The following is a 13,190-nucleotide window of genomic DNA, read 5'->3' as shown; positions in this document are numbered from 1 at the left end:
CAATGAGCCTAGCACGAATATTTTCGACAAACGCTTCCGTAACGTCAACGTCAATTATAACAAAACTAGTTGTCACCGCTACTCCGTCCGCGTGGAATTAAAAAAAAAACATAATTAGTAGCCTATCAATTTTTCCAGACTATGTTCTTTATGCATGCCAAATTTCATTGAGATCTGTGTAGACGTTCATGAGATACCTTCAAACAAACATCCGTACATCTATGTAAACATTCGCATTTATAATGGTATGATTTGTGTGACATTTTTGGTGTACTTTACGGCCGATACGCTGCAAAAATTTAATACAAATTTTGTCGATATCGATATCATAATGATTGTCATAAATATTCGTACTAGACCCATTATACTTCACGATAGGAATGGAACAACGTTCCGATTGAAAGTGGGAAGTAACTCGACTACAGAATATAGGTATAAAATATATCTTTAATATATCTAGTGTAGGCAGTGACCTAAACCTCTCCTTTCCTTTTTGTTACCTGACACTTCCTCTATTTATATCATAAACAAAACGAAATGTTTGGTAAGATGTAAACGTAAACAATCAATAGTAATTTCTCACATTTTTTTAAACTGATATCTTACTAATATAAACTCACACTACTCACATAAACAACTCACTCCCAAACGCACATATTTGACATAAATGCGAATGTTTAGTTGGATGTTTGTTAGAAGGTATCTCTAGAACAGCTGCATGGAATTCGCTGAAATTTGGCATACTTGTAGAACATAGTCTGGAAGAACACATAGTTCTCCTTCACATTAAGTTTCTTTAATTCCGCGCGGACAGAGTCGCGGTCTACAGCTACTAACAATATACATTTTTTACCGGAATTTTCAGCAATGAGAACTCACACTTATTCAAAAATTACTCATTTACTAATGAGCTTTCATTCGTGTTAAAAAATGTTTCTCTGTTTACGGGCAAAACAGAAGCAAGCAATTCAAGGAAATGACCTATAACTTTTAAACATTTTAAGAGATAATTAACGTGGACGGCTACAAATGTAGAGACTAAAGAATGAATCGATCGAGTGAAAGAAGATATACGTAAGAAGGAAGTTAACTCAGATAACCGCTGATAGAGAAGTATGGAAGAGTAGTACATACTGAGTCGCTACTACATAGAGACATTAAGAATAGGGTTGAAAGACAAAAGTACTATCTAATAAGAATCTGGGACTTTAAAGTTTAAAAAGATTTTTTACACCATTTAGTAGTTGCTTAAATTTTTTTAATTTTTCAAGTATCAAAACGCATAAGTCGCTGTACGGTGAATGTACTCAAAGATCCGGTTGTTTATCCCACTACTGTCTCAGTAGAAAGTTGACCTTACTTTAATCTCACTTTAGCAACTGATTCTCGATCTTATCTGCGAACAGATAAAGCTTAAATTGTAACTAACTAATCGATGTTATATTTATTAATACGTGAATCATAATATTAAGTAATATTTTGTGTGTCATTCGGTCATTGTTTTGTGTCAATTAAGGTCATGCAGAAAAATATACATTTTAAAAAGATATCAAATAATCCTGGTAACGCTGCAGTTCATCTAGTGATGCAGATGTCGTGTGATGTGTGTCGTTGATCCCGTCGATTTGCACCCTTCCCTTATAAAAAAATCTTTCTTTGCGCAGATAAGTAAGTAAAGCTTTGGTGCTTCCGTACCTTACTCTTCGGGACCGTACGCCGATATGAAAAGCAATATGCGATATTCTAAATAAATAAAGATTAAACTTTGTAAACAAATGAACGACTTTGTAAAAGTAAGTAACGGTGGTAGTAACTTTCGAGGAGAAGAGTCGATGGGACCGTGATATTTTCCTCCTTTATTGAGGTTTCTCTTAAACCAGAATTTCTTGCTTACTTCGCACGGAAGAAGTCGCGGATAATAGCAATCTTATATTATAAATGCGAATGCTTAAATGGATGTTTTGAAGGTTCTTAAGGACGGCTGAACGAATCTCAATGAAATTTGGCATACATATTGAACATAGTCTGGAAGAACACATAGGTTACTAATAATGTTTTTTTTAATTCCGTGACGACGGAGTTTGTATATAATATAATGCGTAGAATTATTATAATTACATATGAATACTTCTTAAGACTCTAAATTTTTCTAAAATCAAACATTCAAACAAGAATTTTGTCTCTATAATTAATAGACTGGTTTCTTAGTATCATTATCCAGAAATTATATTCAAACTCAGTATATAGCGTATTTGACTTCATAATAATTTATTTTATGTGTATCAACAAGCCCGGATACTATTTGTGAATGCAACCTTATTTTTTTGTAACAGCCAGTGTCCAATTTTGAAACCTCAACGATGTTTGACGTAGGGAATACGTCTCCATGAACTAAATGATGAAACCAAACCAGGATTTGGTTTGCGAGTTATACGCTCGGTAACAGCGGAGACGGCTTTTTTTTAATATTGAAGTAATATTTTTTTATAATTCTTTTAATTTGATTTATCAGATTCGTATAATTAAAAATAATGCTTTTTTTGTATTGTAAAATTAAATAGAGAGTCTACTGTCTACTGTCTATAGTCCAACGGGCATAAGGACCAATTGGAAGCTGGACCTCGCACGAAACATTCAATATATAAAAACAATATCCAGATTAAATTATATATAAAATATGTTAAAAAATGTATAAATAAGTATTTGATATAAACAAATACGACGTTTTTCTTTCTTATTTTAGCTAAAAATTTTCAAACAATATTTAATAGTCTATCTCCATGCTTACAGAGCTCAAAACAATCACTGGGAATATCCCGAAGTTACGCTATCTTCATTCAAACGCGATCGTTTTGCAAAAAATTACTTAAGCGAAATTAATCTTAACTCTCATATCCTTATGAGTCATTTTACTGTGGCATACTATTTCTGTTTACACTAAGACTTTAAAATTGTACTTATAAAGCTAAATTGAACTCAAAAGCCTTATCACTTAAAGTGTAAAATAAAATGAAAGTACAAATCACTCATAAATGTTAGTGTACAAACTGATATTTTTGTATGTTTGAAAAAAGTTCTTATGTCTAGGATGTTAAGGTTCAAATTAATTTGTCGTGAGTTGAATGGATACAATACGGATCCAAGAAGTTTATGCAATTCTTATGTTGTTATTATATAAGGATAGCCAAGACTTGGGTCATTCTTACTTGCATCGTTCAGTGCATTGAACGTGAACTAGATTTTAGTTAGTTTGTTTTTTTAAGTTAATTAATTTAGGTAAGTTATTATTTATTTACATTTAATTTAAACACAAAATAACAATCAATTAATATAATATACAGATGAAAGATTTGTATGTTTGTAACAGATAATCCAAAAACTTAACAGTGGTAGAGCCCTTTGACATCTTCGCACGAATTGGCCCGGCTTCCCCGGTGAAATACCACGACCAGACAGAAGACAGGCGTCAAGTGGAAGCTATTCCGCATTTCGTCTGATGATTGTGTGTCCCGGAGGCCTAATGTACTCCTCTTTCTCTTCCTATCCTTTTTTTTTGTAAGGAAAGGATGGGAAGTGGAAGTGGGCTTTCCGCATGAGAGGATGCATGGGAAGGGAAAATATTTTCTTTCTAAGCATCCTCTCCTCCGTCGATTAAAGGTAGGCAACACATATGCATTTGCGTGTATCTATGGGCAACGGTCACTTCGCTTTTTCAACGATTTCAGGTGGCCGCTCGCTCGTTTGCCACCTTATAATATAAAAAAAAATTACATAGTTTCTTGCAAAAATTCTCTTTGAGTAACATAGGTGTTTAACTGTCTTAAAATACGATTATAATAAATGCGAATATTACTATGGATGGATGGATGTTTGTCGAAGGTATATCTGGAACAGCTCAACGGTTCTCAGTGAAATTTAGTATAGATATAGAACATAGTCTGGAAGAACATATAGCCTTAAGTCTTTTATTAAATTCCCCGCGGACGAAGTAGCGGGCAACAGTTAGTACATACCAACGAGTGTAATATCAATTTCTTTTGACATTATCTAATTTCATTTGATAGTAATTGCACCTAATATGTTAATATTTAAAAAACCCCAACACGAAGACTTTTTATTATGAAACGCATATTTTAATTATTATTTGACATCATCATCATCATCAGCTCACTATACGTCCCCACTGAAGATCTCGGAGCCTACCCTAAATTAAGGGTTATTTGACATAGCAAGATTAATAAAAGGTACTAAGATTAATTAAAGACCTAAATGTCCATTCATTTTACAGCGAAATAAAGCTTTGATACATGTATTTAAAAGGCTATTATTCTCAGTGTGGCGCGAATGAATTTTAATATTGCACGTTGATTGTTAACTTATGCTTACTGTAACTTTGCTGAAAGATTAAAATCGAACGAAAAAAGAATATCGTTTAATAGTCGACCGTGACTTCGTCCGCAAGAAATTATTATAATAAAAACAATAATTAGTAGCCTATCTGCTCTTCCAGACTGTTCTATATGTATGTTAAATTTCATCGAGATCCGTTCAACCGTTCTAGAGATACCTTCAAAAAAACATCCATCTAAGCATTCGCATTTATAATCTTAGTAAGATTGTTTGGCAGACACTAATCTCCATAAATAGATAGGCGATTGCTTGGAAATAACAAATTTTTCTTTGATCCGATTTAAACACGTCTGTTGATGTAACTTGACCGTTAATTCTATCTATATTATTAGTTCGATTCAACACCACCGCTACAAAACGATACCATGAGCGCCAAAATGGCGAATATCCAAAAGGCACAAAGTACTACGTCTATAGCCAGTCTTTTATAAACGTCGAAGGTGTCAGATAAAACATTGATAGAATTCGGCAAGTGAGTTTTAAAACCAAAGAGATTAAAATAATATGCAAGTTATAGACCGGACGTTAAAGGCAATTTTTTTTAATATTTAATGTCAGTCAATCGTCAGTCTGTCAAAAGTATCAAACTATATAACTGAAATTGTACAGGTTGTATATCTTTTGTAGCATATTTTTCTATGCATGTCTTCTCAACTCTCTCGATCTCGATGCTCAATGGATCTCGATGAAATGTGGCATAGATGAAGAGCATATTCTGGAAGAACATAGACTACTAATTAAGTTTTTTTTTAATTCCACGAATTGTCACAGGCGACGGCTACTTTTAAATTTGTTTTAAAACAAAAAAAAATCCACTGCGCAATCTTAAGAAAGTATAAAAGGCTGTTACTGAGAACGTCGGGAATTTACTTGAAAAATGTCTTTAGTATTTAAGAGAAAGTTTTTCTATACTAAACAGAGGGCACTTTGTTTCTGGGTTACGAACGGAGCTATGAATCATATACCGAATGGATGTGGCATTCAAAATTGACATTATGTAATTCATTTCGTAACTACAAACGGAACAGTTAAAATTTTGAGGGCATGACAAATCTAGTATTACGTATTTTGATGATATTAATAGATTAAGGAGGTACAGTCGAGGTCGTTAATTTCCTACCCATGACTACTATCAGTAGGATGTCATTTATAGCTCACACTTCATTATCCCAATGATAGAAAATGACGTACTAGATAAAATAAGTACGTGTTAAGTTCGACAAGGATCTTATGCCATCTTATTTATCATTTATAGGCGCGCTTATAAAATAAAATAATGTAAAAAAGAAATCCTTTATTTTAGATATCATATTAGCCTGCCTGGTCAGCTTGACGGACCAAATGGCGTCTATTAGAAAATAATATTGTAATTTTACCTTGAATTCAATCGTCGATTTGAAGGTGAATTATAAGCAATTACCCGTGACTGTCCGTACGGAATTAAAAAAAATAATTACTTGTCTATGTTCTTCCAAATTATGCTCTACATCTTAATATTCACTTTTATAATATTAATAAGATTAAATGCCGCATTCATTGCACCTATTACTTCAAGTATCAACATTATTCATTCAATACACGAGACGAGCTCAGTCGAACAGAATGACAATGTCAAAACTTTCCTACGGAGAAATTAAAAAACTATTTTTTTCTTCAGATTATATTTAATGGCGATATTATAGCCCAGTCATTAAAGTATTTTGTAGAATTTGTTGTTGATTTGAAATCATGTCTGATTTTGAGCAAAGTTTATTAATAAGTTTAAATATTCTTATGTCACGATTTGCGTTTTACTTACAAATAAAAAATTAATCCCGATTAAATTGTTTCATCAATAGTATATGTACCTTACTTTTACTAACTAAAAGGAAAGTCCAACAGACCTTAAGCCCTAATACGTACGAGCGCTTCTTTAACGTTGCGTTAAAACTTCGCGACTCTCGAGCGACTAACGCTTTAATATTCTTGTGCTATTATAGCGCTCAAAATGCGCGAAAAAAAACCGACGCGTTTGAAAACCATTCCCGTATAAATAGGTACATGGTGATTCATTTGTTTTATTCGAATCGTTTTAAACACGCGATAAAAAACGCAAGTGTATATAAGGGCTAAACCTTTCCTTTAGCAAAGAGCAAACGTAACTAATTGCTATTAATGGTGCAGGCTACGGCAACGCTTTCACTTAAGCTCGTTCAAATTACACAAAGGAACTACTTTGGATGTAAATTTTACAGTTCACGTTACATATTCACAGACTTCCTGGCTATTGTTTGATTTAACTAGATACAGTTAGGTTAGGATTACCAAATAAGTATTGTTTTGGTTAAAATAGAAATTACTACTACAGCCATCTATGGCACTAAACTGTTTACTTTAATTTACGAATGATATGCAATTTAAAGAATGCTGGTACATACTTTATAGCTTTTTAGTTGTAAAACATCCTTATTTAAAAACCCAGGCATCAGGAAAGAATTTTACTTTTTTTGTGTAAATATTAATTCTTGTATTAATTTATGTTTTACGTTATTGTTATTCATTTCACGTGTGAATTGTTTTTATATATTCATGGAGGCTTTTTTCGATCGCGCGCCAAAATTGTCGCTAACCGTTACCGGCGGCCATTACGTGCGCCTCCGCCAGTTGCCGACCGAAAGTTGTGCGTCTCGCTCGCACATTGAGCGCGCAAAACGTTCCATTTTCAAAATATAATCTTTTAATTATTTGTGCATTTAATAGTAGCCAGTATAAAATTATTTATCAAAGTTTGTTTGGAAAAAAATAATAGTGTTTTCATTTTTTTGCACTTATATCACAAATACGTGGAACTCAATCATCCATAGCATCTGAAAACATCGTGACATAAAGCATGTGCCGTACTTTCTATCTTTGACAGTAACAAATGGAAATGTTTACGTACAATACCAATGATTTTGAACCTAATCTCAAACAGATAAGAACTAATTTTAATAATCAAGTTTTATTGCGCGCAACTAGCGGAAACAAACAGGAAAGTGAAGTGTAAAATGAAAAGCAAGAAAAATATGCGAAAGAATGTCGAATACGATTTACACATAAACTGATGATAAAGTCGTAAGTGCAAACAACAAAATTCGCTAAACAATTCTCTTTAACTTTTGTTACCTAACCGTAGGTATACACTGCCAAAACAACTGTACAAAAAACATTTTTCTCTTTACTTTTTTTACACAATATTTGTCGGCACAAACTAAAAAATACAAGAAAAAATCGTTGCACAGATTACACGGAGATACTGTTTGTTGTCTTTTCTTTTCCAAAGAGAATAAGAGAGATAACGATATGTTTTGTGCAGTTTCGCCAGTGGAAGTCCACAGTCATGCAGTTCAATCCCAAGTTTACTTATATTTGGTACAACCCTTGAGTACATTGGGCTTTGTAATCTCATTCGGCAACTCATATATTATGTCCCCGCAGAGATTCTCGGTGCCTACCCAAGTTAGGGGTTACTAGGCCACATTACAAAATAATAACATCTTATACATAAAATTTAACATGCTCCTCCGAAACGTCTTCATCGTTTTTACTTAATTTTATATGCATTTTCAATAGGATGATACTGCAGGTCCTGGGTTCGAATCCCGCCATGTACCAATGTGTTTTTCGATGTTCTTAAGGTGAAGGAAATCATGATGCAACCTGCATATATCTGAGAAGAAATTCAAATATACGTGTGAAGTCAACTAACACGCACTGGGACAGCGAGGTTGACTATGGCCTAGTCACCCCCTAACGTAGGGTAGGCTCCGAGCCCCTAAGTGGGGACGTATCACTATATATATAGCTGATAGTGATTATGATGATGATGATTCAGTAGGTCTGAGAATCGACTAGTATATATGATTTTCCTATCTTTGTTTCAGGCACATTCAACACAACAATGGTATACCAAGCTCGATGGTTCATGCTGGTTATAGCAGCAGCATTAGCGCTGCAATCCAAAGGTGATGGTGGTATACGACTACCAGATCAGCCGCCGAAAGAAGAAACAGAAGGCAGATCTTTAAATTTCGGCGGTGACAATGGACGATCGGTAAAACAACATGTCATCTCTCTCACTCTCGACGAAAAAAAAGACACTATGTTTATGTATACATGTATTTTAAAAGTAGCAGTAGCTCTATTAGACAAGGTTAATTAGAAAGATGATAAATTTAATTAGAAAGATGGCGAATTTTAAATTAGATGATGTCTCAATCAACTGATTAATTCTTTAGGTAAAACAGATTATTGACTTTAAACGATGATTTATTTAAAAAAGAGCAAGTAATTCACAAACAACAGACCACAGTACGTGGTTACTTAAAAAAAATAAAAAAAGAATGTTCAGTCTATAAAGGTATTACAAAGAGTTTTCCAGTCCGATAATAAAAAAAAGTCCATACAGGCACTAAACTTTTTTACCGCGTACGATACGGGTAAAAATACTGAAATCAAATTTTAAAGCCACCACTTTCTGCTTTAATTCAATTATTTTCATCGTATCTTTTGAAATTTGATAAAGAATATAACGTATTATAGTAAAATTTATTATAAGCAATCGAAAATGATAATTAACTTTATCATTATGTCGTCCCTAAAAAGTCATAAAGATTATTCTATTTCTACAGCCCCAAGCATCCGGGCGTGGTCTTCTAGACTGGATCGGTCTTGGCGAGGATCAAGATCCTTACATCCAGCAAGCGACACAGCAATGTATCAACGGTGACCTCGCTGATTGCTTCAAAGCTCAAGCATTAAGATCTTTCGATGATTTCTTTGACAAACAAGCTTATAAGTATGTAAAGATTATCGATATTCTAATTTCAGAAATTTGCCAAAATGATAATTGTAATGCCTAAAACAATTGACATCACAGGAGACCGAAGAGCTGGCAGCAACCTCGGACAAAGCATTAGTTAAGCCATTCAAAGGGGGAACGCTGCCAGTATCTTCGGAACCTTGCCTAAAGGGACTCCTTTTAATAATATAATATATTATAGTTAATTATTAAGTATGTATTAATTTGTATTAGTTTAGTAAATTTATTAAGGTGTTGTCAGAAGCAAAAAAAACAGTCCAATAAATCCACCTAAACATACTCAGTAGATGCCAAAGACTGTCCTAAAGATATTGTTAATTTTAACAATAATTTATTATCACGCTTTTCAGATTATCAGATAATGCAGTTCTGGTAAAAGTGGAGTCACAAGCACGCGCTTTGGCTCACGAACCTCCAGAGCTAAGCTCTCAGCCACGCAGCGAAGATACAGATTGGGATGCTCTAGTCAAATTCGGAATGAGGAAAATTGAAAGGTTTGTTTCTTTTATAATTCAATATTAATTCTACTAGTGTATCACAAATCCCTCAGAGATAAATTTTACACATTTATGTAGTAACGAGGAGAATATGGAGAGCGTCGGTGGCTCAGGGGTCTCATTTGACTTGCAATCTGCAGGTCCTGGATTCGAATCCCGCCATATAGCAATGTGTTTTTCAATTTACATATGTATATTTATCCGATGTTCGAAATCGTGATGCAACCTGCACATATCTGAGAAGAAATTCTAAGATATGTGTGAAGTCAACCAACCCGCACTTGGACAGCGTGGTTGACAGTGGTCTAATCACCCTTAACTTAGGGTAGGCTCCGAGCTCCTCGGTGAGGACGTATAGTGAGCGGATGATGATGAACGAGCATAAAATTAAATTGACCAGTTACATCACTATGATGGAGTTTAAAATTGTAAAAGCTACCAAGTTAGAAACTAATTTAACGAATATGATTACGCAACTTTAAACTTGATACAATTAATTAATTAATTTATACACCGTACAAATGATAATATTTGATATTGACACTAACTTTAACGAAAATTAATTAAATCGCGAAATTAAATTCTACCAAATGAAGCAATCCTATGCTTGAAGTAAAAATAAACACACAATAAAAGGCATTTATACTGGACACTTATACTAAGTAAGCTTACTTAGGTTACTTAGCTCTTACTTAGGTTAACCACTTGACTGTTACGTTAGTAATTGGAGTAAACAAGCGCAATAACAATCGAATTTTAGTGTCAGTTTATGCAAATGAATTGGCTTGACCTCCTTGTTACTGGCGACATTTCCGTTAATACGTGCCAAAGCATAAATAGGAATGGCACTCTAAATATGTTCTTAATATTATCCCATTGCTTAAAAAGAAATAATACTTTTTATTATTTTTACAAACGTGATTTGTACTTAGTTTATAAATTACTAACGGTCCACACGGAATTAAAAAAAAATTGTAGCCTATGTTCTCTATGTATGCCATATTTCATCGAGATCCGTTCAGCCGTTCTGGAGATACCTTCAAACAAACATCCATGCATCCATCTAAACGTTAGCTTTTGTAATATTAGTAAGATTTAAGAAACTTGTATATAATTGCTAAATTATTTTGTCTCATGTTCCAGATTCTTAAGGTCTACAGCACTGGAAATGCAGTTAGACGATGACGTCACTTCCAACGGTGTCATTGCCCCTCGATTCCTCGATCAGATTGCGGATGAAGTCGATATCATCGAAGATAAGAAAGCACCTTTCCGTAAGTTTTTAAGAACTGTTGCTTCTATCCAAATACTCATCTTTAAATCTCACTTACGTACTTATAAAAGGAATTCAAACAATCTAAAGCAATCGAAAGCTTCTAGAATAAGAAAGAAATCGCTTAAGGTTAAAAGTCAAAGTTCAGTAAATATTGCATTTACTTAACTTTGTGAAATCATCGACTGTTATGGTTTACTTTCCACAGGTCGTCATAAGCTAAAGAAGCTGATAATTCCTATGCTGCTGATCCTCAAGCTGTTCAAGCTGAAGCTGCTGCTCTTCCTGCCTCTCATACTCGGTCTCGCCAGCTTCAAGAAATTCCTAGGATTCATGGCACTTATTGTACCAGGTAAGGTTAATCAAATACAATCGAAAAATCGAATCCATTTTAAAGTTAACAAAATTTAAATTTAGAACAACATATACCAAGAATTACCTAAACAAAATCCAATCCAAAAAAACATTGAGTATATTTCTTACATTTAAAAGAAGAGTGGACCAGTAACTTTAGAAAATAAAACAAACTAATCCTAGTAAAATACATTACACTTTTATAATGCAAGATTGTTTAATTGGTCTTGGTCAACAGATCCAAGATTCATTCCAACACCATTCCCAATTATAGCACGAAATTGACTCTATATTTCTGTTAATTCAATATTTTCTTTCAGGTGTCATTGGCTACTTTAAGTTCTGCAAACCTAATCTTACATCGCCGTTCTCCTCCAACCATTACTCCGGGCCTCAATACTCCCCAGCTGGCATCGGTATCCATGGCCCTTACAGAGAAAGTCCACCACACTATGCTCAATATGAGAGCTATCCCGTAAGTATATAGCTTATATTGATTTACCTCTAGGTACTTAAACTAATGTACTACCCGAAAAATATGGTTAGACACAGTTAGTTACACAAATTTTAACCCTTTGAACGCCGGTGTAGAATATTATGGATGTTAAAATGGTCTGTTTCACCATAAATATGTATCACAACACTACTTTCTGTTTCCACACAGTAAAACGTAACCAAAGGATAAATTAACAACTAAATATTATTACAGAACCCTCATAAATATGGATCAAATGGCATCGCGTTCAGGGACCATGAATCAAGCCCTCAAGACCTCGCGTACCAAGGTTGGGAATACAGGAACAAAAATGGTGGCGAAGAAATCAAAGCAGAAAGCGCTTGAAGACTGATTATGAAAGTTGAATATTAAAAATGTAGCGCTGTCTTGCTACAAGTCATTTTGTAAACCAATATATTTAAGTTTTGTAAAAAATGAATTAAATTTTGTAAATTTTGTAAAACCGGTATATTCGGTTTCTTGGTATACTTCATAAGTGTAATGTAAATAGAATCTATTAGCTATAAATTAAGAGATAGGCTATTTTTTTAAATACTCATTGCCTTGAAGGAATATTTAATAAATTATTACTTTCATATTTTTTTTGTTGTCACATTTACTTCAACGATATGAATTGGAACAACGACTTTTATTCTATCACTTAAGATTTATTATTTGACTGTCACTAAAGACTCTATCAGCGCGGTATTAAAAAAAATCTAATTAGTAACCTATGTGTTCAGACTATGTTTTACATCTATGCCAAATTTCAGTAAAATCCATGCTTGTATTGGAGATACTTTCTAACAAACATCCCTCCAAACATTCATCATTTATAATTTTAGTAAGATATAAAAGAAAATTGTGAACACGTATTAAAAATCTACTTCATCTCAGAAATCAATAACCTATTTCATTAAAGTTGATCGAATAATAAAATAATAATACACATAGAGTACAATTTAAATCAAATTCATAACAAGCTCCGAACGTCGTAACCGTTATCATTTGGCACAGGAAAATAGAAACGTTGCCAACAAAATATAGGTCAGATTACCTCACGTAAGGAATAGGTTTTAAATAGTAACGCCTTTCATATTTGTAATAGCAATTTTTATAACCTTTATCAAGCCTGCTGCCACATATACCATTGGTTTTAGTCGCCAAAACTCCTGTATAAATATATTGATATGAAAACAGAAAACACAATATGTTTTGTACAGGTCTATAAAATACGAAGAGCTGACATCAATCTGAGCGATTATGCAAATGGATTGGGTTAATATTAAAATGACAATATAGGAGTCCAAATAATAACAG

The 13,190-nt window shown here is 33.5% G+C and overlaps 1 protein-coding gene across 2 annotated transcripts; it reads left to right on the top strand.

The window, feature by feature from the left end:
• Positions 1 to 3,245: 3,245 nt before the first annotated feature.
• Osi2 (DUF1676 domain-containing protein Osi2) lies at positions 3,246 to 12,440 on the top strand. Of its 2 annotated transcripts, none has more exon segments than NM_001312361.1 (8): positions 3,246 to 3,276; positions 8,313 to 8,482; positions 9,060 to 9,226; positions 9,601 to 9,744; positions 10,891 to 11,021; positions 11,229 to 11,372; positions 11,695 to 11,849; positions 12,084 to 12,440. In NM_001312361.1, coding segments are annotated over 7 exon segments (1,026 nt in total). In that variant the 5' UTR covers positions 3,246 to 3,276; positions 8,313 to 8,329; the 3' UTR covers positions 12,216 to 12,440.
• Positions 12,441 to 13,190: the final 750 nt, after the last annotated feature.

The sequence above is a fragment of the Papilio xuthus genome, unplaced genomic scaffold (assembly GCF_000836235.2).
Source record: "Papilio xuthus unplaced genomic scaffold, Pxut_1.1 DF827756.1, whole genome shotgun sequence".
NCBI lineage: Eukaryota > Metazoa > Arthropoda > Insecta > Lepidoptera > Papilionidae > Papilio > Papilio xuthus.
This window is presented reverse-complemented; position numbering and strand designations above follow the sequence as displayed.